Source organism: Vulpes vulpes, chromosome 2 (assembly GCF_048418805.1).
Source record: "Vulpes vulpes isolate BD-2025 chromosome 2, VulVul3, whole genome shotgun sequence".
NCBI classification, from domain to species: domain Eukaryota; kingdom Metazoa; phylum Chordata; class Mammalia; order Carnivora; family Canidae; genus Vulpes; species Vulpes vulpes.
In genome coordinates, this window is record NC_132781.1 from 75,723,100 (window position 1) to 75,749,237 (window position 26,138).

General features: G+C 39.8%; 2 protein-coding genes across 11 annotated transcripts in view; one reads left to right on the forward strand and one right to left on the reverse strand.

The window, feature by feature from the left end:
• The window catches only part of PAICS (phosphoribosylaminoimidazole carboxylase and phosphoribosylaminoimidazolesuccinocarboxamide synthase), a 69,909-nt gene that overhangs the window by 16,948 nt on the left and 26,823 nt on the right, over positions 1-26,138 (reverse strand). For 3 of the 9 annotated variants that reach the window (XM_072748943.1, XM_072748941.1, XM_072748944.1), the window contains 5 exons: positions 16,792-17,163; positions 16,401-16,466; positions 14,050-14,186; positions 10,061-10,124; positions 5,778-5,975 (listed from right to left, as the gene is read on the reverse strand). In XM_072748943.1, the coding sequence (XP_072605044.1) occupies positions 5,778-5,975; positions 10,061-10,124; positions 14,050-14,186; positions 16,401-16,466; positions 16,792-17,163 (837 nt within the window). Of the gene's footprint in view, positions 1-5,777; positions 5,976-10,060; positions 10,125-10,483; positions 10,711-10,783; positions 10,865-14,049; positions 14,187-16,400; positions 16,467-16,791; positions 17,164-26,138 lie in introns of those variants that run through there. The other 6 variants (XM_072748945.1, XM_072748942.1, XM_072748946.1 and 3 more) reach the window with 4 other exon arrangements.
• Positions 10,348-26,138, forward strand: part of PPAT (phosphoribosyl pyrophosphate amidotransferase) — a 38,472-nt gene continuing 22,681 nt past the window's right edge. Inside the window, exon 1 of one of the 2 annotated variants that reach the window (XM_026003579.2) lies at positions 10,348-10,510. Coding sequence is in view for 1 of the 2 variants with exons in the window: in XM_026003578.2 (XP_025859363.1) it covers positions 10,931-11,058 (128 nt within the window). In the remaining variant the exon portion in view is untranslated. Of the gene's footprint in view, positions 10,511-10,790; positions 11,059-26,138 lie in introns of those variants that run through there. The other variant, XM_026003578.2, reaches the window with a different exon arrangement.

A 26,138-nucleotide genomic window follows, 5' to 3' on the forward strand; every position in this document is an offset into this window, starting at 1 on the left:
TACATGCTACAACATGGATAAACCTTGAAAACATTACACTAGGGCAGTCCGGGTGGCTCAGTGGTTTAGTGCCACCTTCAGCCCAGGGCCTGATCCTGGAGACCCGGAGATCCCTGCATGGAGCCTACTTCTCCCTCTGCCTGTGTCTGCCTCTCTCTCTCTCTCTCATGAATAAATAAAATCTTAAAAAAAAATATACACGAAAACATTACACTAAGTGAAATAAAAGGACAAATACAGTATAAATCCACTAATATGATGTACCTAAAATAGGAAAATTCATAATCAGAAAGTAGAATAGAGGTTACCAGAGCTGGGAAGGGAGAATGGAGAGTTTTATTTAATGGGCCAGAGTTTCTGTGTAAGATGATAAAAAAAGTTCTGGCAATAGATAACTAATGCCACTGGATTTACACCGTAATATGGTTAAAATGACAAATTTTGTTATGTTTATTTTATCACAATTAACAAAAAAATTTTTTTAAGTACACTCTATGCCCAATGTGGGGCCTGAACTCAAGACCCTGAGATTAAGAGTCACATGCTCTACTGACTGAGCCAGTCAGATGCCCCAACACAATTTAATTTTGAAAAGTAGCAAGACCTACCTTAGGTCAAACATCATAAATTTGTTTTCATTTGTTTAATCCTCATAATACCTGAGAAGGTAGATAATATGACAGATATCCAACAAAATAGATAAGGACAAAGGCATAGTACTTACGTCAGCTAGTATTAGATAAAGCAGTTTCCAACCAACACTATTTGAACTCTGGGCTACCCACTTAACCACTATGCTATATTGCCTCTCCAAGAAGTGTTAGTACATCACAGTACAAAGTAATACAATAGAATTAACGTGAATTAAAATATCTGGAAACTTGCATGGGCTCAACATAATAATGTTCACCTTCAGGCTGCAATGTTAGTACTTCCAATCCCAGTCTCATCTTCTAAGATTAATTTTTTCTTATTAGAAAACGATCAAGAATCTTTGATCATACACACACCTACACATATATATTTCCCTACACGAGGGAATCTACATTTATGTAAGACTTGCAGTGGGTTGTTTTATGTGTTATGTCATGTAACCACACATAACATTGTTCTGGTAGGTATTATTACATTTTACAATGAAAGAAACAGGCTCAAACAAGTAATATGAAAAGCTGGGTCATGTTGCCAATCAGTAATGGTGCCTGGACCAGTTTTTTTTTTTTTTTTTTTAAGATTTTATTTATTTATTCATGGGGGGGGGTGGGCAGAGACACAGGCAGAGGGAGAAGCAGGCTCCATGCAGGGAGCCTGATGTAGGACTCAATCCCAGGACACTGGGATCATGCCCTGGGCCGAAGGCAGGCACTAAACTGCTGAGCCACCCAGGGATCCTAACCTAGACCAGTTTCAAAACCTGTATTGTATTCTCTGTACTCCCTTTGGATTTGACCAGTAAGATTTATGTGAAACAGGGAACTGTTAAATGCTACATGAACGAGAACTCTAGCAAAGAATAACAGTGAGAATAAATGGTCATTTTAACCCTTAAAGAATGATTGGGCTCATGCTTATGGATAGGCAAATGATTTAAATCAATCCTGAATTATATAGGTGATAATTATATGCCTGGCTTCAAGAGTTCTCCCTTTTAAGGTCTTTGTCATATTTGCTCATTTGTCTACTAAGCTTTAAAGACTAGTATCCAAACCTATTGTTTAAATATAAAAAAGTTACTTTTACTCAGAAGAAAACTCTTCCTTACATCTAAGAGAACCAAAAGCACAGAATCAATTTACAGTAATGATCCAGCACAGGAAAAAAATTGCTTCAAAAAGAAAAGATTCAGTTTAGATGATATAATGACTGCTTCTAATACACATGCTAATCATATTAGCAAATGTGGGGGGGGGGGGGGGGAGATGAGCAAAAGAACCCTCCTCACCTCTCACTGCTTACAAAATTTAAGACTCCTATCAAGATTGCTAAGCAAATGTCACTTCCTACTCTAAATTACAATGGCTGTATCTGATAGCTAATCAGCCCACATATCCCCTCAGGTGTTAAGGCTGCCCGGCTCCTCATCTGTGTTTTAAGTGTTTTTTTTTTTTTTTTAATTTTATTTATTTATGATAGACACACAGTGAGAGAGAGAAGCAGAGACACAGGCAGAGGGAGAAGCAGGCTCCATGCACCGGGAGCCCGACGTGGGATTCGATCCCGGGTCTCCAGGATCGCGCCCTGGGCCAAAGGCAGGCGCTAAACCGCTGCGCCACCCAGGGATCCCCTCATCTGTGTTTTAGCAACTGCAGGACTTCTACCCATTATCACTACTAACCCCTAAATGTAATTACAGGTTTCTGTGGGAGAATTGAGACTTAAAAGGCTAGGTTTTGATGTAAAGTATTGAGACCAAATCCACACATTTCATAACTCAGGTGTAGCACATATAATATTATTTCCATGGAAAAACAGTATGTTGGGCAGCCCTGGTGGTGCAGCGGTTTAGCGCCGCCTGCTGCCCGGGGTGTGATCCTGGAGAACCGGGATCAAGTCCCACATCGGGCTTCCTGCATGGAGCCTGCTTCTCCCTCTGCCTGTGTCTCTGCCTCTCTCTCGCTCTCTCTGAATGAATGAATAAATAAATAAATCTTAAAAAAAAAAAAAAGAAAAAGAAAAACAGTATGTCTTGTATCTGTTATTTGTATAGTATTTTAAAGTTTGCTTATGATTGACAATGAAAAAAACTAGAATCCATGAACACCAATAAAAAATAAATTTATAAAAGAAAAAAAAAAAAAGAAAAGAAAAAAAAAAAAGAAAAAACCTAGAATCCTGATTTACCAGATCTCATTTGATGCTCTTCCCATTCTAACTTCTAGAAATAGCTTAATTAGGAATATAATCTTGATTATAAAGAAAGCAATTTTAAATAGTCCTTTGGTGGTCAGCTAGGCACACCATTTATCTATCGGCAAGTAAAAATTCAATAAGGCAACAGAATTCCTAATCTGTCTTCTAAAACAAATCTAAGGGGACATCTAGGTGGGTCAGTGGTTGAGCATGCCTTCGGCTCAGGGTATGATCCCAGTCCAGGGATTGAGTCCTGTATCAGGCTCCCTGTGAGAAGCATGCTCCTCCCTCTGTGCCTCTGCCTCTCTGTGTCTCTCATTAATAAATAAAATCTTTAAAAAAATCAATCAATCAATCAATCAAATCTAGGGATTTTTAAAAACTTACGTTTTCCTTAATTTCAGTGTACAAAACCTGAAAAATACTTTCAACATTTCCTGTGAACCAAGTTTTAGTTAAGTGTGCCAAATACAGTAGTTTAAAGATAATTGTTGGATTACTTCACCTAGGATGACAAACTTTCTCAGCTTTCTCAGATGTAGGACTTTCAGAGTCAAAACTGGGAAACTTCTGGACAGATAATTTGGGTTACCTTAATTCACTTTTTGTTAAGCCCTAGAAAGTACACTGAATAAGCAAATAAAAACTTGAGCCTGTACATATCTTCCATTACTTAAAGGTAAATAAATAAACACACACACACATACACACACACACACACACACAAAGTATATAAAAAACCAGATAGCTATGTGTAACTACTATGGGTATGCACGAGCTAATTTTTTTATTGTTAACAATTTATAGTATTAAAAAACTTTCTAAAATTGTAATATGTATAGGGAAAATGAGATAACTTGGCAAGTTTAAAATGGATCACTTATCTGTATTGCAAAACGAATATAAAATTAGTTTGATGCTCTCTATAGAAATTTACTTAGTTACTGAGAAACCACCAATCAAGGAAGCCTTGAAATAAATATCCTAAAATCTGGGACACCTGGGTGGCTCAGCAGTTGAGCATCTGCCTCAGGGCGTGATCCCAGATTCCCAGGTTCAAGTCAGGCTCCTTGCAGGGAGCCTGCTTTTCCCTTTGCCTGTGTGTCTGCCCCTCTCTCTCTGTGTCTCTCATGAATAAATAAAATCTTAAAAAAAAAAAAAATCCTAAAATCTTATTACTTAGGAACTGTGGGTAGTCCTTTAAACTTCTAACATACTTTCTATATAGAGGGATTTATGATGTGGATGACAAATTAAGTTGGCAATTAAGCATTTTTTTCCCACATTGATTTAAAAAGCGTTCAACAGAAAACTAGGAAAGAGGCAAAACTATTCAAGGACCCATTATGTACTGACAGAATTGACTTAACTTGAATCACCTTGTTATTTTGTGGTAAGTAGGTATATCTATCTTGACTGGAAATAAAGGTATTAAATTCCCCTTTGGGATTCAAAAAGATTAATTTAAGAGAGATTATGGACATACCTTGAATAATTGTGGGTTCGGTTCCACACTACCACAATACATCAAATTAATTTTTTGGTTTCCCGGTGCACATACAAGTTATATTTATACTATACTGTGGTCTACTAAGTGTGTGATAGTATGGTATCTAAAAAAGGATATATTTTATGTTAAAAAATGCTATCATCTGAGCTTTCAGCAAGTTGTGATCACTGATCATAGTTCACCATAACAAATCTTAATAATGAGAAAGTTAAAATATTGAGAGAATTACCAAAATGTGCTAGCAATATGAAAAGAACAAATGCTGTTGGAAAAATGGCACCAACAGTTTTTCAGTGCAGAGGTAGGTTTGCCACAAACCTTTGTTAAAAAGAAAAAATAAAAGGCAATATCCACGAAACACAATAAAGTACAATAAAACAGGGTAGGACTGTAATGCTTACAGGAAATTCTAAGCAATGAAAAGGACAACTGGGTAGTAAAAGGAGACAAAACTATTAAATTATAAAATTAGAACTGGGATTGTAAAAACAAAGCTTTTATTTTATAGATAAGGAACTAGAGCCTTCAAAGGTTGAATGATCCAAGACAACGAAGTCTTCCTCTGGAAGAGCTTAAATCTTTTCTTAGCTGAGATATCATATACTACAGACAAATCAGCACTGTCTGAATCCCTGCAGAAAGGTCCATTATCTCATTCCCCTTTCTTTACTCCAGTGCCTTCCAAAGAATGTTCTGAGCTCATCTTTTTGTCTCTATAGGAAATAGTCTTCTTTCAGTTTCAGAGTAGGGGGTAACCTTGGAGATCTTGGATTCTAGTTCAAACCCCTCCCTCACTTGGGGCACAATGAGAAGGTGTGGTGGCAACCTTCAAATACTTTTTAGGGCTTTCAGCTGGAAAAGGGATTTGAAATTTTGTCTTATCTCTAAGGAGCAAAGGATATAGAATTACAGATACCAAATTTCAATTCTTCAATTAAAGCTGCCTAATCCGAGAATGGGCCTCCTTTATAGGTGAGTCTCTCCTAGGACATCTTCCTAGAAGACAAAGTTACAGAGAAGATATGCATGCCAGATAAAAACTGTGGCAAAATATTAGGAGGCCTTAACTAAATGATACCACTTACTAATTCCAAATTAAAGTGCTATAGTAAAATTTATGAGTTCCTGGTTTAAGTAACCTTAGCTTTTGAGACATCCTCAAAGGACATGTTCTCAATGCAAATAATGTCATCTCCCCATGAAAGAGATCAGAGTATGCTCTGTGTGTGTATGCACTCAAAAGGGAGGAGACTATGGGGGGGAGCCACTTACCTGCTTTTACATTAACAGCTGAAAAATATAACAGGTGGTCAACACGTTGTTAATCCAAATAACGCCATTTCTCTATGAAAGGACCAATAGGTGTGTGTGTGTGAGGGAGAACATGAAAAGGGAAGTTATTGAGAGAGCCACTTACCTGCTTCTTTTAACAACTGAAAAATACAACTGGTAGTTTTATTTGAGATTGCAGCTTTTCCTTCCAGGTGATTCTTTCTGGCTGCATTTCCTGCTGTAATCTGGTCCTTGGACTGCAGGAGGACTTTTCCTGGACTATCGAGCAATTCATAGACTTCTTTTGTTTTACCCTCATAGAGTTTTTTACCAATATTCAGTACTGTGGAAATAAAATGGGAGACATCAGATTTCAGAAAAAAGTTTTCTGACTGAAGACTAAGTTACCTAGAATGATCAAGCACAGAACATACAGAATAGTTAAGGAATAATGTTAGTAAAAATTAATTCATCTGCATAGAACCTTATACTCAAAGTATTTTCACAGGCTTCATATTTGATTCACATAATTTTGAGACAAACTGTAATCACATAAATAGAGTTGACTCTTGAACTACGTGGGGTTTAGGGTTGAAAATCTGCATGTAACTTTTACTCCCTAAAAACTTAATAGCCTACTGTTGATCAGAAAGCTTGCTGATAACATTAAATGGCCGATTAACACAATTTTCTAAATTATATCTATCTTATGCTGTATTCTTACAATAAACTAGAGAAAAGAATAAAATCTTAAGAGAAAACATTTGTGCAGTTCTGTGTGGTATTTATTGAAAAAAAAAAAAAAAATCCAAGTGTAAGTGGACCCGTGCAGATCAAACCCAAGCTGTTCAAGGGACAACTGTATCAAGATTAGAAAACTAAGTATCAAAAAGGTAGAGGCCCTGCAGATAGGAAATGGCAGAACTAGACAATATCCTGTCTTCTGAGATATTCTTTGCTCTTTCTACTATCAACCCTTCTCTCACAGCAGAACTAAAGTAGAACTAATTTACATTAAATTAATGTAACCTACAAATAGTATTTGCATTTTTATATATTCACAATACAATAATTAAACTAGCTTATAAATGAAAAAATACTTTATTTTTTGTGACTTTTGCTTGGCATGGCAGGCAAAATGGGAATGTTCAGCCAGAAGGGTTTCTTGATTTTTGAAGTGCAAGAGGCAGCACCACTTCCCACTGAGGTTAGTCAATTTCCAAGTACCTCTATTTCTTAATCTTTCTCCCCTATCCCCCAGTGTTAATCCTTCCTCCATACTAACAGATGTGAGACACTGTGAAGAAGTAAGGACAAGGGAACCCAATTTGATGCAGGTCACAGACCTATAAAAAAGGTAGACTGGTCATCTGAAAGAATGATTTAGATGAAGATGAGAGATACAGAAGTTTAAGGACTTAAAATTTCCAAGGGGAGAAATCACCCCTCATGCTCCCAGATCATGGACTCATTCTCAGTATTGGCATTTTTTAATGTCCATGTGCCAGGTATACTAGGGATATACCAATAAACAAGACAGAATTCCTACTCTCAGGCAACAGGAGTCTGAGGGAAGCTGAAATTAAACAGGATATCATAATAAGATGTGAGAAGTACAGACACAGATCACAGGTTCATAGCACTCCTACCCAACCTAGTCTAGACACCAGAGAAGGAAGTCTGGAACAAAGTGAGGTTTAGGTTGAGATCTGAGGAAGGATAAACATTTAGCCAGAAGAGGGAAAGGGGTTGGTAGTGGTGGTGAAAAAAAGACCATGGGGAAAGAGTGCATGGCAGGACTATAGAATGGTTGGAGCATGGGAATCCCTGGGTGGCTCAGCAGTTTAGTCCTGCCTTCGGCCTAGGAGTTCCAGGATCCAGATCGAGTCCCACATTGGGTTCCCTGCATGGAGCCTGCTTCTCCCTCTGCCTGTGCCTCTGCCCCTTTCTCTCTCTGTGTGTTTCATGAATAACAATAAAATCTTAAAAAAAAAAAAAAAAAAGAATGGTTGGAGCACTGTGTTTATGTATACTGCTGTTGGGCAGAGGGCAGAGGAGGGAGGACAGCAGCTACAGAATAGAAAGGATGGCAGGAGAACTGAGCAGTTGATAGATCACCACCTAGTGGAGGTAACCATTAATCAAACCAGTTACAATTCAGTTTAATAGTTACTGCTGCAGGGTACCTAAAGGAGGAATTCCCATCCTGTTGTACGGTCCTGACTCACAAGCTGTAAAAGGCTCCTCAAATTAGAGTCTCAGTTTAGGGCTCCAACTCTAGATTTCTCTATTCCCTTTCCAGAACTCTAAACTTCTGTAACTGAATTTCTATATCCCACTTCCAGGCTTTTGACATACTTTCCCTAGGTCCAAACACTGTTTCCTTTCCTTGAATTTTATTATTCATCCTTCAGGCTTCATATATTGTGTTGACAATGTTTAGATTTTATCCTAAGGACAACCATGTGGCTTTTAAGCATTTTAGCAAAACGACAGATTTCTATATTAAAAAGATTGTGGCTGCTGTGTGGAAAATGCAATGAAGAAAGGGTGGATGGATGAAAACCAGAGACTGAAATACCAATTAAGATGCTGCTGCAGCAGTGCAGGCCAAGAAATGTCCTGGTCTAAGGAAAGCAGTGGAAAAAGGCTCAAGATATTTAAAAGGTAAAAGTTTTTAAGAACCACTGGCTCAACATGGGGATAAAATCAAAGATGTTCCCTAGGTCAGCTTTGGGCAAAAGAGAGTGCATACCTACTGTCCCTCCTCAATTAAGTTGAATCAGTATTTATTACTAGTTGTTAAGCAGGGTATGAATTTCAATTAATGGGTAGAAAAAAACCATAAACAATCATAGGAGAGATTTGTTACAAGACTAATTCATGGAATCGAAATTTAATACTCTTGAAAAGTATAGGACTTCCATAGAGAGGAATAAGAAGATTAGGACTGTGTCCTCCCAATAAGGTAGCCACTAGCCACCTCTGGCTATGAAATATTCGAAATGTGGCTACTCCAAATTGAGATGTGAGTTAAGTGTAAAATACACAATGGATTTCAAGATGGAAAAAAAAAGGATGCAAAATGTCACATATAAAAATATTGATTACTTGCTGAAACGATACTATTTTGGATATACTGGGTTAAAAAAATGTATTAAAATTCATTTTACCTGGTTCTTTTTACCTCTTAAAATGTGACTACTAGGATACAAAGTTACATATAGTTTCATATTATATTTCCATTAAGTAGCACTGTTTTACAACACACAACATAAATGAACACAGATGAACAAATCTGATGTATCACCCTGAATGGGATGTAAGCTTAGGATTTTACAAGACAGAAAATATCAAAGGGTTGCAGACATTGAAAGGAAGCAGCATGCAGGAGGTGAAAGGGGCTTCAGACTGGATTTTAATAGCTCTTGGGTTGCCCCTGAACATTTTTCAGGGAGGAAGCGCCATTTAGAAATCATAAAAGTGACATTTTAGAAATATAAACCTGCCAGTTAGATTTTACCAGTGTAGATGTATAGAAGGAAAAATTGTAGTCTAACGCCTTGATTTTATAGAGTTGTTACTCGTTATCATCTGGATCGTTTCGTTCAGTCCATCAATTTTTAGTTGAATTCAATTTTTCTGCGTGGAAGACAACGTACTAACCAGTGAACACAAGCAATTTGGTTCACCGTAAATTTAGAAATTGGGCGTGTGTGGGGGGGAAGTTTTATCAGCAAAATGTCACAAACGATCTTCCCTGAGGGCCTATCACTCGCAGATAAAATTGTTATGTTAATAGGATAAATGCAAAGTGAATCACGGCAACTTTTTGCTTGGGGCTTTTGGAGCTCTTCAAAGTCATTACGGCATCAAAAGACTATAAAACACACACACAAAATCTGGACAAAAAAAAAAAAAAAGGAAATTTTTCAATAGATTCAACTACTAACTTTCCGCAAATAGCGGGCCATTAGGAAAAGCAAGACTTTGAAGACTCAACACGCGTTCCCGCGATTGCTTTTGCAATACCTGATTACCCAGTGGTTTCCAGGCACCTCTCCAACGCTCGGCCATTTCTCTTTCCAATCACCCTCCCTCCTCTACTTGGTTTCTTCCCCCAACCGAGAGCCAGTTCCGAGCGTTTCAGAAAAGTCTGGAGAGGCCCGGGAGCGCCGTGTTTCCTCCGCCCGGCGCGGCGGCGCCCGGCCCACGTGTCCGCCCGCCCCGCGGCCCAGGGCGGGAGGCGGCGGCGCGGAGCCCAGGCCCAGGCCCAGGCCCAGGCCCGGAGGAGGCCGCCCCGAGGGCCGCGGGGCGCGCACGGGTCGGCGCCGGGTCCGCCAGCTCCAGGCTCGCGGAGGGGGCAGGGGCGGGGAGACCGCGGGCGGCAGGGAGCCCCCGCAGACGCCGGGGGACCGGGATACTCACCCTCCGCCGTCGCCATTATCCCGCGTGGGCTGGGGGCAGGGGACGCGCCGGGAGAGGCGAGACTCTGGAAAAGAGGAGCGGTCAGAGAGGCCCCGGCGGCGGGGAAGGGGGCGGCTACAGACACACCCCCCGGGGCCTAGTACTCCGGACGCCCGCGCGCTCCCCGCTGGCAACACAGCCGCGACGGCGCCCCGCGTGCCTCCGCCGCCCGGGAGCAACTTCGATTCGGGGATTCCACCCGCCCCCCGCCCCGCCACAAAAAAAAAAAAAAAAAAAGGCTTCCCGCCGCGCAGGCGCACAGGCGCAGGCGCCGTTCCAGAAGCGGCGGAAAGTGGCGCGCGGCGGCGGCCCCTCCCGAGTCTACCGAGGCTCGCTGACCGGCCCCTTCTCCGCAGCGGGAGCGGCTCATAGGTTGGAGCGTACCAAGTGGTGATGGCCCGGGGAAAGCAGGTGAGGAGGGGCATACAAAGGGCAGAGAAATGGCGTTGGCCCTACTAGTCTCCTCACCCCAGTCTGGGCTGTTCGAAGATAACGGAGGTTTCCACGTGCGGAAAAAGAAAACGCTAGTCCTCCGCGGAGGGCTCCGGGCGGAGGGTGAGCTCCACCCCGGCGGCCTGCGCCTCCGCCTCCCGGCCGCGGGGCCGCTCCCTCCCTCCTCGCTCATTGGTGGATCCTGAGGGGGCGGGGCGGGGCGGCCGGCGGGGGAGAGCTAATCACGCTTACTTTGGGAAAGCGCGCGCCGCCGCAGTAGCGAGGGTCGAGCTGCTGGGAAGGAAGCGAGCTTCTGAGGCGTACGGGCCGAGCGGCAGCTGGTTGGTGCTCAGGCCCCTGCCGCCGCGGCAGGTCTCTCCACGTGCTTTCGGCAGCGACATGGAGCTGGAGGAGTCGGGAATGCGAGAGGAATGTGGCGTATTCGGGTGCATCGCCTCAGGAGAGTGGCCCACGCAGCTAGATGTGCCGCATGTGATCACTCTGGGACTCGTGGGGCTGCAGCACCGGTGAGCAACCGGCTGAGGGGTGGGGGTGGCGGCGCGTGTGTTTCTCTCTCCTTCAGCCCCAGCCGTTTCCCGCGGCCCGAGTTAGCGATCTCCCGTGCGCCTGAGGGCAGGGAGGCCGACCTCTGTTACCTGGGTCGATAACCGCTTGTGGCATCGACGAGGTTGCCTAGGCGTGCGCGGGCACCACCTTGCATCCCTGAACTTGCTTCTCCTCCCCCCTGAATGGTCTGTAGGGGCTCTCCCGTGTGTGCGCTCCTCGAGAGTCTGGCCAATTTGTAAGGCTCCGGTTCGCCAGGCTCGGCCGGGTCGGGACTTCTCCCGCTGCTTGCCCGTTTTAATCTTGCAGAACCCGGAGCTGCTTTTTTTGGTGAAGGTTTGTGTGGGGGTGGCTGCTGGTTCCAGGACCTACAGCACCTTGAGGTGTTCCCGCGGAGCCTTCGACCACCACAGGCTTTTGTTTGCAGGGGCAGAGCTAGCTGTTGAGCAAATTGTAGATGTGAATGCAGTCCCAGCTATGAGGACTTAGGAATTCTGGAGTTCAAACCCTGGGAAACCGAGCTAGTTGGTATTCAGAAGGAACTCCTGGTTGTAGATCGCAGACCAACTGAAAATAAACCAGTCACCGGAAATAGCGCATCTGCAAAAGATTCACGGGTTTCAGGTAACGAAGGAAAAGGTTGTAGTAAGAAGATGCCAAAAAAAGTAAGTCTCTTCTTTAAGAGAGGGAAAGGGGAGCAGTTCCTGTATGACAAGTACATGCTGGTTTTTTGTTTTTTGGGTTTTTTTTTGGAAAATTTGGTAGATCCCTTTGAGTTAAAAAAAAATAGCTTGTCTTCTGTGATCTTTCCATTCCTTATTACCTGGCTTTTGATACAAATGTAGGTTTGACATTTTCACTGAAAGTATTACAAAGTTTTCATAAGGCAGTACTGCAGCAATAACTTTTAGAACAGTTTAAGGAACTTGGCAGGAATATTTATCAGCAATATGTATATGTATAAATGCATTCCAAATGACTTGCTTTTCCTCACCAAACTTGGATTGCAAGTAGTCTTTTTGATCTTTTCAGGGCCGCAGTTAACTTTAGTTTTCACATCTTATATACTCCTCCTTTACTGAGAGCTGAGAGTAACTTAGAGTCTGGGTTGAATCAAAAAGAGTATTTTTAACTTGGAGGACTCTAATCCTGGATAGTTGTGGGTTGACCTTAATAGAAATCTTGTTTTAAAATACTGAACATTTTTTGAGAAGATAGATATGTACTCCAAGGAAAAACTGAAACCTGCTTATGGTAGTTCAGAACATTTGTTTATAACATTCTTAGGATAAGTTATTTTGGATATTCTGTGAAGGGAAGAAGATCTTGAGACTCTCTTTTAAATATGTGCTGGAAGAAAAGCGTTTGTTTTTGTTTTAATGAGTACAACTAGAATCCTAACTATGTGCACTTTTCTGTTGCTTTTGTATGAAAGAATTACGTGATTAGACAGTACAAGGGAAGAGCAATAAAAATTAATTATATGATAATAGAGCAATAATAAATGGATTCTCTGAGGCTGCTCATCTGCCCAAATAAGTCTTTGTTAAACTGGTTTTGAAAATTGACCTTGCGATGTTTTCAATAACAGGAGCAAGGTACCCAGTAGTTTCTGGGTAACAAATGTATTTATGGAAAACTATTTAAGATTTTCCTTGTGTAGGCATAGAATTATTAGGTGCATTGAGAAGGCTGGTTCTCTTCCAGTTGAAAATTTTAAATTAGCTTAAGTCCTCACCCTTCAGAGGAACTGATCTGATTGGAAGAATGGCGAAACTCCCTAATGTGTCAGAGATAAAATCTCTGAACGAGTCTGCAGGGTTCAGAAATTAAAAACTAATGTTTTTCTATGGTATTGAATCAAAGAATGTTAAAACTGGTCACCTAGATAGGTTGTTATGGCATAATATACAGTAGAGTGAAATACACTGTACATTGGCAAGTGGTAGTCTGTTGCAGAAGTCTCTACCTCCTCACCTCCTTCCACTTACTACTTAGTTTTAAAATAACAGTAACAAGATTCTGGGATGGCCTGGGTGGCTCAGCAGTTGAGCATCTGCCTTCGGCTCAGGGTGTGATCCGGGAGTTCCCGGATAGAGTCTCATGAGTCCCATACCGGGCTCCCTACATGGAGCTTGCTTCTCCCTCTGCCTGTGTCTCTGCCTCTCTCTGTGTCTGTCATGAATAAATTAAAAAAAAAAAAAAAAACCAGTAACAAGATTCGTTTATGTTTTTTTTTCTTTTTTTCCTTTTTTGATGAAGGAATTTGTCTCATGTTATCTTGCTAATAAGCATGGAATCTGGAAGGTGAGATTGCTATCACTTTTGCACTGTATTTGGTTCTGTTTTTGTCTTAGGTATAATATGATTTTAAAAACCTAGAGATAGTACAGTACCTGAAAGTTTTATGTGTTTCATGTAAATACAAACAGAACGTCAGTTACTAGATAGTCATGCACTGGATACTTAATCCAGATGGGTTCATTCAGAAGTACATCTTTCTAGTAGTCCTGGCTATTTGGAGATTTATTCCGTAGCTCTGCTTTCTTTCAAGGGGAGTTTAACATTTTCATTTCTATGAGCTCTTTAGATGCAAACTGTTCATGACAGATTCATATAATCACCACTTGCTTTTTCAGTCCTAAAAACTTTGGTTCAGTGGTTGGCAGAGTTCTGAACAAACCACACACACCTTTGTAGATCAGAAATCTTCAGGTTTAAAACACAGACACGTTTTTTGGAGACTAGAATGACATGGACATATTATGAAGATTCCATAAAAGGAATTACTAAAATTTCACCGATTTATCCCATGAATTGAATAGTTAGCCTTTCCTTGGTTAATTAGGAGATGAAAATGCCTACCCTGAAAGTGAATTATCATTTCCCGGGGTTAGGAATTGAACCCTACAACTGATGTACATTTTCATACTTCTAAAAATTTCGTGATTTACCTGATGAAGTTGGATCATGTAGGGGGTCTTCTGTCTGTAGAAACATTCTGTAGAATCCTTTCGTTCTGTTACACCTTGAGGAAACGTATTTGCAATGATCTCAGGAACAGTTTTCTTAAGAGATACAGACACTGGTCCTATAAACAGAGTATATAACATTATCACTAGAAAGGCACTTGTAAGAAAGACTTGTGAGAAAGGCATGTGAGAAATACAGGAATAGGTTGTCAATGAACTTGGCTTTGAGTTGCCAAATTTAAGGCTGAGGATAACTTTATTTTGATTTTCATCTTTTAGTAGAATGACCAAATATGTCCCATTTCTATAGTGTTTTTATATATTGTTGGTTGGGGAAGTGACTTATGTTAAAACTGTCTTTGCTAATTGTTCCAGTCTTTGGTTTCAGAAAGCCTTTAATTCAATTACTTTTGTAATTTAATGATTCTCAGCTTTAAATCCTAAGTGTTTTCAGTTCTTCTGGTTATCGCTATTATTTACAACTTTGGTTTTTGCATTATCTTGAAGCAGAATTTATCTGTCCCCAAAAGAGTTTCAAAGTACTAATGCTTTGCATTCTGGTCAATATTGGAAATAGCTCTTTAACATAAGACTTGAAATCTGTCCTAGATTTCCTAGTAACATCAGTTTGATTTTGGGCAGCAAGCCTCTTCACTTCTGAGTCTGTTTTCTCATCTGTTGGGCTAGACTTAGGTATTTAAAGGTTCAGTGGGCGAAATCTAGTGGGTTGGGAATGATACTTTTGTGTGGTTAGTCCTTAGCAATTTTCCTTTTCAATAGTATATATACTAGAGGACACTAAGAGAAGACAAAGGTTGGGGCAACTCTTCTGACTTGCACTTTAGGTCCAAAAATGGAGAGTAAAATTTTCCTCTAACTTGAGATATAGTAAGGGTTGTTGGGGATAGGGAGATTCCTGTTATTATCTAATACTCATTCAAAAAGTACCTGTAGCTCCTATTTGTATTCATAAGGCACTGTGGTCAGTACTAGGAATACTGTACTGCACAGGGCAGATATGGCCCCTGGACCTCATAGGGAGGCAGTGTTAGCCAGCTGGCTCAACAGCACAGACTTCTATGCCTCCACTTTCTCCTCTATAAATTGGGCATAATGCTAGCACCTACATCATAGAGTTGTGGTAGGAAGTTAAATGCATTCATATATGTAAAGTACTTAGAACTGAACCTGGATATATGCATACCCTATGACCCTCCATCCCACTCTTGGGTTTATACTCTACAGAAATGCATACATATGTTTACTGGAAGACATGCACAAGAATTTTTATAGCATTATTTGTAATAGTCCCCATCTGGAAACAATGGAAATGTCCAACAGTGGAATGGATAAAGAAGGTAATGGTACATATATTTATATAATGGAATATTCTACAGCAGTGAAAAAGAGCAAGCTCCTACTACAAGTAAAATCATGGATGAATCTCAATGCTGATTGAAAGAAGCTTGACATTAAAGAACAGATCCAAAAAAAGTAAGAATATCTTACATGATTCCACATTTAATCTATGGTGATAGAAGTCAGGATAATGATAACCTTTATAGAGTTTAGGAAGATGATTATGACTGGGAGGTCTGAAGGGTGCTGGTGTAATGTTTTGTATCTTGATTTGAGTGGAGTTATGTGGGTATGTTCACTTTGTAAAAATTCAGCTCTTCAACTATTTTGTTTACACAAAAGAATTTGATAGATTAAAAACTTATAAAATGCTTAAATTAATTATTAGATCCAGAAAGATGCAGTGATTTGCTCTGTTATTAGAGTCAGAGAGAGACTAGGACTCAGGTTTTCTGAGTTTCAGATCATTGCTTTTTCTTCTGTTCTGCATTTCTATTGTTCTATTTGCTAAACTACCTTGTGTTATCTTTTCTGACATCTGTAATGAGTCATTTTGGAATTAATAGCTCACATAATTAGGTTGACTTATTTGTAGGATTGCTAAAATTTTGTACCTATTGCTAACTACCTTTGGGGAAAACTAAAATTCAGAACTTATTACTTTGTGGGGTTTTTTTTTTTTCCTTTTCTATCCCAGTCTTCTGATAGCAATCGCTATAAATTGTAATTTAAAGACTCCTGATGAATGGACAGTTGTGCAGAAATTTCTGACTCTGGGAAAGTTTCCATTTATTCTGTTACTTTTACTCTTAATGAGCTATGAAAGAAATCATTACTCAGCATTTTTTTGCTCTCACAGCTTATAAACAGTATGTTTAGTCTAATATGTCAAGGACAGGGAGAAAATATTTCTTTTCAGGAAAAAGCAACAAGTTTTTTTCAGTGCCCAAACTTGGCATTTCTCAGGCTCTTACCATCTTCGTGTGCTTTTCTTTTCATGCTTGAAGTTCTTGGGTTTTTGGTATGACCTTCAAATAATTCTTAAAACAAAAGAACACAAGAAAAGAATCATTATATGACATTTAAAATAGATTAATCTTCAGGCATTCGGATGCACTAAAGTAAGTGCATTTAAGTGGTTGTACAGATAAAGAAGGATGAATTAAGAATTTGGAATGTTTTGGTACAAGGTTTGGAAGGAAATTGAAATTCTTAAATTAGGTATGTGCTTTATAATAAATTTTTGGGTCATTTGAATATATATTAGTAATAAGGATTTTATTTTTGAGGAATTTCTTGCTGTGTTACAATGCAAAGAAAAAGGTTAATAGAATTTTTATTTTAAAAAGTCAGTTTCAAGGTTACCATGTTTCCATTTGGCAGTTCTGAGAGTTGGTCCTCTTAGGATGCAGTCAACTTCTTCATAAAATCTCATTTTTCTTTGAGGGTTCCCATTTTTCTTTTGTAAAACTCTGTATTCATATTTTAAATTTTTGTATTTGGTACGACATTGTTTCCAGTCTCTGTCTATTCCAAACTGCATTAGTCTTCTGGCAATTTCCTCAAATATTTCTTTGTTTCTTGTGGCCCTTTCAAGCATTTGCTTAATTTTTTCATCAGACCATATGTGTATAAGCGCTCTGACCTCATTGTCACACCAGTGTTTTCCAGCCTCTGTGTCGCTCACTGTCACAATCTGTAAATGATTTTTAGCATCTTCTAAAGGAATATAATTACCTATAAATCAATGTGATTTACAATTATACAAACTTAGAGATAAATCTTGTATTTGAATATCATTCATTTAAAACAAACTGGATTGACATAAAGCATTGAGAATTACAGCATTTCAATGTGAAGGGTCAAAATTTCTTCATGTGTTCATATTCAAATAAGATATTTAAAAAATAAGGTATACTAATCTCCAAAATTGGTAAGAATAATTCAACTTTTCATCAATAGATAATCTTCACTGGATGTTTACAAATATGGAGTGTCTTGGTGTAACTACTTAAACTGGTATATATTAGCTTAAAAGATTTTTTTCTTTTTTTAAGTAGCTTCCACGCCCAGTGTGGAGCCCAACGCAGGGCTTAAACTCACAATGCTGAGATCAAGAGTCTAATGCTCAACCAAATGAGCCACCCAGGCACTCCTGAAAAAAATTTTAATTCAACAATTTAGACCCTATACCTGACCCAGTGATACTTTGTGGTGCCATGGGACTGCCCACCTCTTCTGAGGCTGTACTTACGGTGTCTTCCTCTGTCAGAAAACAGGAGTTCACAGAACTCAAATTTACTTTTGCAATTGAAGATTATACTGAGAAACGAGTAAGGCTGGATTCTAGCATCAAAACTAACCTAGGGGCACCTGGGTGGCACAGTCAGTTGAGTGTCTGACTCTCGGTTTTGGCTCAGTTTTAGGTAGTGATCTCAGGGTCATGCAATCGAGCCCCATATGGGGCTCTGCCCTCAGTATGGAGTCTGCTTGAGACTTTTTCTCCCTTTCCCTCTGCCCCTCCTCCTACTCTCTCCAATCAATCAATCAATCAATCAATCTTTTTTAAAAAACAATCTATAACCTCACAGCCAAGAACAGTTGTCATCTCTAACAGAATTTTAAAATGCCTTTGTGTAGGGTAGCCCCAGTGGCGCAGTGGTTTGGCGCGGCCTGCAGCCCGGGGTGTGATTCTGGAATCCCAGGATCAAGTCCCATGTCGGGCTCCCTGCATGGAGCCTGCTTCTCCCTCTGGCTGTGTCTCTGCCTCTCTCACTGTCTCTCTGTCTATAATGAATAAATAAATAAAATCTTAAAAAAAAAAATAAAGCCCCAAGGCACAGTATACTCTATTTGGGAAATGAATATAGCACTTTTAGACTCAGTTTTGTAACATCTTTGTTACATTATAATGTTTGCAAAAAGCTTTCAAATCTCTTTCATTTGATCCTCACGGTAACTGAGAATGATCCTAACTGCAATATATCTATACAAGACCTTAAGATTAAGTGGTCTTGGCAATTTTCATTATGAGCTGTTAAGAGAAGACAGGTAATAAACATTTTGAGGAACTCATGGTACTTATCTTGATAAGTATAATATGTATTGTGGTGTAGTATTGTATGTATAGAATGTTTATAAGTCAGCTCTTCGCTGTTTGGGGAAAGCTCTTTCTCATGCATATGTTGGATTGCTGTGTTGAAGTATTGCAGTGCTATGATAGGATTCTTTCACTCCTGCTATACATTTCCTATACACTGGGACCTTTTTATTCTTTTTCTTTTTTTTTTAAGATTTACTTATTTATTTGAGAGAGAGAAAAAGGGGCAGAGGGAGAGGGAGAGAGAAACTCAAGCCAACTCTACACTGAGGGTGGAGCCCAAGGTGCAGCTTGATCTCACAACCCTGAGATCACAACCTGAGCCAAAACCAAGAGTCAGAAGCTTAATCAAGTGTGCCACCCAGGTGCCCTTAGGTTACAGTTTTGATGCTGGAATCTAGCTGGAATCAGCCCGAGCTGAAACCAAGAGTCGGATGCTTAACCGCCTGTGCCACCCAGGTGCCCCAGGACATTATTTTTTAAAAAATATTCTGTGTTGGGACACCTTGGTGGCTCAGCGGTTGAGCATCTGCCTTTGGCTCAGGGCATGATCTTGAGATCTGGGATCAAGTCCCACAGGGGGCTCCTTGGAGGAAGCCTGCTTCTCCCTCTGCCTGTGTCTCTGCCTCCCCTCCCCCCCCCCCCCCCCCCGTGTCTCTCATAAATCAATAAAATCTTTAAAAAAAAAATTCTGTGTTGGGACACCTGGGTGGCTCAGTGGTTGAGCATCTGCCTTCAGCTCAGGGTGTGATTCTGGTCCAGGGATCGAGTCCCGCATCAGCCTCCCTGCCTGCTTCTCTCTCTGCTTCTGTTTCTGCCTCTCTCATGAATAAATAAACTCTTAAAAATATATTCTGTATTACTCATGTCTGTGTAGTTGCTTGTAATGATTATTATAAAACTATATGAAACTGGGCAGCCCCAGTGGCTTAGCAGTATGGCGCCGTCTTCTGCCTAGAGTGAGATCCTGGAGACCTGGGATTGAGTCCCACGTCGGGCTCCCTGCATGGAACCTGCTTCTCCCTCTGCCTGTGTCTCTGCCTCTCTCTCTCTCTCTCTCTCTCTCTCTCTCTCTCTGTCTCTCACGAATAAATAAATAAAAATCTTAAGTTTTTTTTAAAAAAAATATAAAACTACACAGTGGTTATGATTAGTAGAACAGTAAGGGAAAAGATGAGGTGGTTAGGGAACCCATAAGCCTATGCAGCCATAGGTATGTGGAAATTTTATTAGGATAGGACCAGATCTTACCTTAAGGACAGGTTTGCACAGTGAGACTAGAACAAAATTTAGCTTTTAGCAATATCAGTATCTTAAATGACAGGTTGTACTTTGGAGCCACATAGGGCAAAAATTGAAATTTTTTTTTTAAGATTTTGTTTATTTATTCCCGAGAGACACAGAGGAGAGAGAGAGAGAGAGAGAGAGAGAGACAGACAGACAGACAGACAGGCAGGCAGAGGGAGAAGCAGACTCCATGGCAGGGAGCCAACGTGGGACTCGATCTCAGGTCTCCAGAATCACACCCTGGGCTGAAGGCAGCACTAAACTGCTGAGCTACCCGGGCTGCCCCAAAATTGAAATTTTTATTGAGATAATTGTAGATTCAAATGCAGTTTTTAGAAATAAGAGATCCCATTGGCACTCGAATGGTAACATTTTGTTAAACCTGTAATATACTACTAAATCAAGGATATTGACATTGATAGAGTTCACTACTCTGATTCAGAATTCCTGTTTTCCTTGTACTCATTGTTGAGTATATATGTTTGTATTATGTTCTATGATAATTTTATTAGCTTGTAGGTTCATGTCTCCACCATCAAGGTCAAGATACTCCAAGGTTTCAACACCATAGGGATCCCTCTGGTTGCTTTTTATAACTAGACTTACCTCCTTCCATGCCCAAGCCCTCCACCCACCCTTACCTCAGTGAAGAGCACTCCAAGGTAAACTTTGGCAAACCTTATTTCAGCAGAATCTGAATTTATAACATTCTACCTATGTGACTAAAACCATTAGTTTTAGGCTCAGGCACATGTCCTCCTTCTGGGAGATAGAAATATTTAGAGATTTGGTAATCTATAGTTAGTCCTAGAAAATAAGATGTCATATTGGAGGGTAGTGGTGTGGAAATCCTAAATTTAGCATATTTTAAGGAAAGGTAAGCATTTAGTTTCTGTTAGGTTTCTCTCCCAACTGGTATACTGCAATTCATTTCTGACGCTCTCCACTAGAATTAGAATTAGACTCTGAAGCTTCAAGGGCTCATTCGTCCATACGGCTGCCTTTACTTCAGATGCCAGCCACCTTTCAGCTGACTGGCTACAAATTCAGGCCATGACCTGTTCATTCTGGCCATGACCCCCTCAGGTTTGATCATTTGCTGAACAACTCCTAGAACTTAGGAAAGCCCTATACTTAGAATACAGTTTTATTATTAAAAATAGAACTCAGAAACAACCAAATTGAAGATCCATCCACATAGAATAAGGTCTGGGAGGGTCCTAGATGCAGGACCTCCATGCCCTCTCCCTGTGGAATTAGGGCCTTCAATTCTCCAGCACATCAGGGTGTTCACTAGCCAGGAAGCTCCTCTAAGCCAGTTTTTATTGACATGATTGATTATGGCATGATCAATTACATCATTGGCCACATGACTGAATTCAGTCTTCAGACTTAATTTCCCTGTTAGAGATCAGACTGGCCTAAAATCCCAAGCCTCTTAATCACAAAGTTGGTCTTTATGGTGACCAGTCCTATCCTGAAGCTATCTAGAAACCCACTTTGAATCAGCTCATTAAAATAAGAAGTCTTCTGCCACTGGAAATTCCTAAGGTTTTTGAAACTCTGTGTCAAGAACTGGAGACAAAGACCAGATTTATGTATTCTTTATTTTTTTATGTTCTTTTTTGAGATATTATTTTAAAACTATCTCTGCACCCAACGTGGGACTTGAATTTACAACCCTGAGATCAAGGGCCATGTGCTCTACTGACTTAAGTCAGCCAGGCACCTCTGTATTTTTTATTATGTTACAGCTTCTTAAAGAGTTTGTGAAAATATAAACAGGAATTAGAAAAGCCAACACTTTTATCATTATCAAGTTGCCTGTATTTAAGTTTATTGGCTTACCTAAGTTTGAACTTTATTTTACATTTGTAATTTTTGGGTTTCTGAAATTTTAAAAATCAAATCTTTATTTGGATTTTCTATTCAATTAAAAATGTAAAAGTTCTCAGTATTATGATTCATGTGATGAAAATGCATTACCTGCTAAGATTATCCAAGTTAAATGCAAAATCTACAAAACTGTTTATTTTCTTTTAAAATTATTTCCAATTTTTGGCTTATTATAAATAAACCAAAATAAATGAATTGGAGAAATATATGAATTTGAGAAACCAAAAAAAACCTGGCATGGCCTCTGAGATACTAACAATAGATAGTTTAGTGCCCTCTGCTGGCCATCACATTGTTAATTTTTGTGAAATTGTGGGGATAGTGACTATTTTAATTTTGGAAATATATTTTACCAACCAAAGAAAATTCTTTAAGACTATTTTTAAAAGAATAGTTTTTACTTGTGATTTTTAGGCTGGTAAGAATAACCTCCGATAGGATATATTTGCCTGTCTCCACCCCTCAGAACTAAAATTGATCTACCTTTGACTGCCAATACTAAAAAGCAGTGGCTTGCGAGAATACTGAAGTATTCCACCTCGTGTAAATATCAACTGATACTAGAGATGAATTAAGTTAATTTTAGGTTTACTCAGAAGAGACAGGTAACTGACAAGACTGTCAAACATTTCCTGTTTAGACAGTAGAACTTTCTGATTCCTTTTATCATCTTTTGCTTATGTCTCAGGTGGGGAGAAGAATTTATTTTTAATTTTTTTATTATTTTTTAAAAATTTATTTATTCATGAGAGACACAGAGAGACCTAAGCAGAGGGAAAAGCATGCTCCCTCCAGAGAGCCTGATGCAGGACTGAATCCCAGGACCCCAGGATCACGACCTGAGCCAAAGGTAGACACTCAACCACTGAGCCATCCAGGTGCCCGAGAAGAATTTTAGATCCAAAGAATTAGTTATTCAATTTTCATGGGTTATTACTTTTTTTTTTTTTTTAAGATTTTATTTATTTATTCATGAGAGATAGAGAGAGAGGCAGAGACACAGGCAGAGGGAGAAGCAGGCTCCATGCAGGGAGCCTGATGTGGGGCTCGATCCTGGGACTCCAGGATCATGCCCTGGGCTGAAGGCAGGTGTTAAACCGCTGAGCCACCCAGGCATCCCCTACTTTTTACTTATTGTAATAGGTAGGCATAGCTCAGGAGTTCTGTGATTCTTCCCAGTGATTAACGTATTTCATATTGCATTAGTCATGCATTTTTTAAAGTGATAATTGAAATTGGCTAAATTGTCTTCCCTAAATGGAATCAAATTGGATTTTATGTTTTAGTTTCTTCAGCCCTCTGCTAGCCTCTACTCTCTAAATACGACAACCTAACTGTTATTTTCAACCCTTACTGTGCTTGATGGTCTGTTATAAAAATATAGTTGCTTGAACCCATCCTATAACCCTACGCTAAACCAGAATCCCCAGGAGTTCTAAATTGGGAACTAATTAGTTATCTAGACTCCAAGTAGTTCACAGCTCTAGTTAGATTTTTATTTGAAAAAAGAATCTTCTAGCATACATTTAAGATGAGGAAAAATTTACTTTTGGGAGACCAGTTTCATGACCAAGTATCAATGTTAACAATATGGGGCAATAGGAACTCAGATTTCAGTAGTTCATTAGTAAAAATATAAAATCAAAATGAAATAACTTCTACCTATTTTTACATGAATGTTCATCACTTTATTGTTTCTGTTTATTTTTTAAGTAGGCTCCAAGGGGGCAGCCCCGGTAGCTCAGCGGTTTAGCGCCACCTTCAGCCCAGGGTGTGATCTTGAAGACCCGGGATCGGATCCCTGCATGGAGCCTGCTTCTCCCTCTGCCTGTCTCTGCCTCTCTCTGCCTCCCTCTCTCTCTCTCTCAAAGATTTTATAAATAAAGTAAAATCAAAGATTTTATTTATTTATTCACGAGAGACAGAGGGGGGGAGAGAGAGAGAGAGAGAGAGAGGCAGAGATACAGGCAGAGGGAGAAGCAGGCTCCATGCCAGGCGCCTGACGCAGGACTCCATCGCGAGACTCGATCCGGGGACTCCAGGATCACGCCCTGGGCCAAAGGCAGGCGCCAAACCGCTGAGCCACCCAGGGATCCCCAAATCTTAAAAAAAAAAAAAAAAAAAAAGGCTCCAAGCCCAATGTGGGGCTTGAACTCATGACCTTGAGTTGAGATCAAGAGTGGGACTTAACCTAGTGAGCCAACCAGTGACCCTTTGGTTTTTTTGTTTGTTTTAAAGATTTTATTTATTTGTTTATGAGAGAGACACAGAGAGAGGCAGAGGCATAGGCAAAGGGAGATATAGGACTCAATCCCAGGACCCTGGGATCACAACCTGAGCCAAAGACAGATGCTCAACCACTGAGCCACCCAGGTGCCCCCTGTGTTTTGTTTTGTTTTGTTTTGTTTTAAGAAAGAATATTTTTTTTAGGGTTTTTATAAATTTTTAAAATTTTTATTTATTTATGATAGTCACACAGAGAGAGAGAGAGAGGCAGAGACACAGGCAGAGGGAGAAGCAGGCTCCATGCACTGGGAGCCTGATGTGGGATTCGATCCCGGGTCTCCAGGATCGTGCCCTGGGCCAAAGACAGGCGCTAAACCGCTGTGCCACCCAGGGATCCCTAAGAAAGAATATTTGTTGTGAATTTTTTTCCTGAAGATGAATATCCATACCTCATTACAACATAGTAGAGTGGTGATTTGTGACTCAGTAGTTTATATTGCAGGTATGACTGAAGAACTTTTCTACTTAGATTTTTTTGCTAACTCTGGGAGGTGCCTGGGTGGCCCAGTTGGTGGAGCATGCAACTCTTGATCTTGGGGTGGTGAGTTCGAGCCCCACACTGGATGTAAAGATTACATAAAGGTAAAATCTGTTAATAGTTTAAAAGATCAGTTTTTGGGGCAGCCCCGGTGGCTCAGTGGTTTAGCGGCCCAGGGCAGGCTCCTGGAGACCTGGGATTGAGTCCCTCATCAGGCTCCCTGCATGGAGCCTGCTTCTCCCTCTGCCTGTGTCTCTGCCTCTCTCTCTCTCTCTCTCTCTCTCTCTCTGTGTGTGTGTGTCTCTCATGAATAAATAAAATCTTTTTTTTTTTTTTAAAGATCAGTTTATTTTCCTATGTATTTAGCTGTTGGGATTCTTGTAGGTTTATATCTTTGCTTTTATTTTCATATGGAAGTTTAAAATACCTTAGTTTCTAGAATGACTAAATATTTCCCATTTTATATTTAGAAAATATGAAACATATAAACATACCAGTTTTTTTTAAAATCCTGCCAGTTTAATAATATATCTGACTTAATGTTTTCCTTTCACATAGAAAAAAGGATCTTGAGGTGTTGTACTTAAGTGAGTCCAGAGGAGTAACAAGCTAAAATCTTCTGAATGCTAAAGTTCTTAATTTTTTCCATGGAAATCTATCTTATTAAATCTATCTGATTTTAACTTTTTTTTAGCTTAAGATTTTATATTTATTTATTCATGAGAGACAGGCAGAGATACAGGCAGAGGGAAAAGAAGGCTTCCCTCAAGGAGCCCGAAGCGTCCCTTAACTTTTTTTTTTTTTTAACTTTATTTTTAATGACAACGGTCAATGCTCTGATGCCCTGAGAAATCTTAGGAGCACAGATTTTTGTTTACCTGTGTTATCATACCCCTAGTCAGCTGCATGTTCCTATCGGATTAGTCCCCTTAATTTCTCCCCTTAATTTCTCCGCTTTCACCTTTCACCATTCTAGCAGCTCTCCTTTCTCCCACTGGGCTTTTAATTTGTCATATCTGATAAGTCAGACAAAGAAGTTTGCCAAGAGTGTGAGGAATTTGATTACCTGGTTTGTTAATCAGCATGATTCTTTACATTTTTCTAAGCTTTGAACTGAAAGACTATGTGTGAGGTCTGTGATGACTAGCTAAGCTTTTGCTTGGGGGCCTGGTGATCACCCATCACTCATTTTGGTTTATGTAAAAGGCAAACCACCATATAGGAAGCACTTACTTTCCTTCACGCCATTAGTACCATAGGACAGTGTTTCTCAAACTCGAGCATGCCAAAGTTCCCAGATGATACTAATGCTGCTATACTTTGAAAACCACAGCTATAGGGAATGTTACTGTCCTTAACAGTTTTCACCTTCCATTTCTGTATTTTGTAAATATGAGTATAACTCTTCATATACAGTGTTATAACCTTGTATGTGTTATTATAAAATCTTAGTTATTATAGCATCTTTTTTATTATACATTATACATAAAATATAATTAAATCTAAAACCCATCATAAGGTCCCCAACCTCATGACCTCCAAACCTAATTATCTCATGAAGGCCCCATCTCCAAATGCTCTTATATCTGTTGATACAACTTTAGAGGTGACACAGTTCAGTCTATAGCAACATCATATAACAACATCTTACATATTTTTTCACGT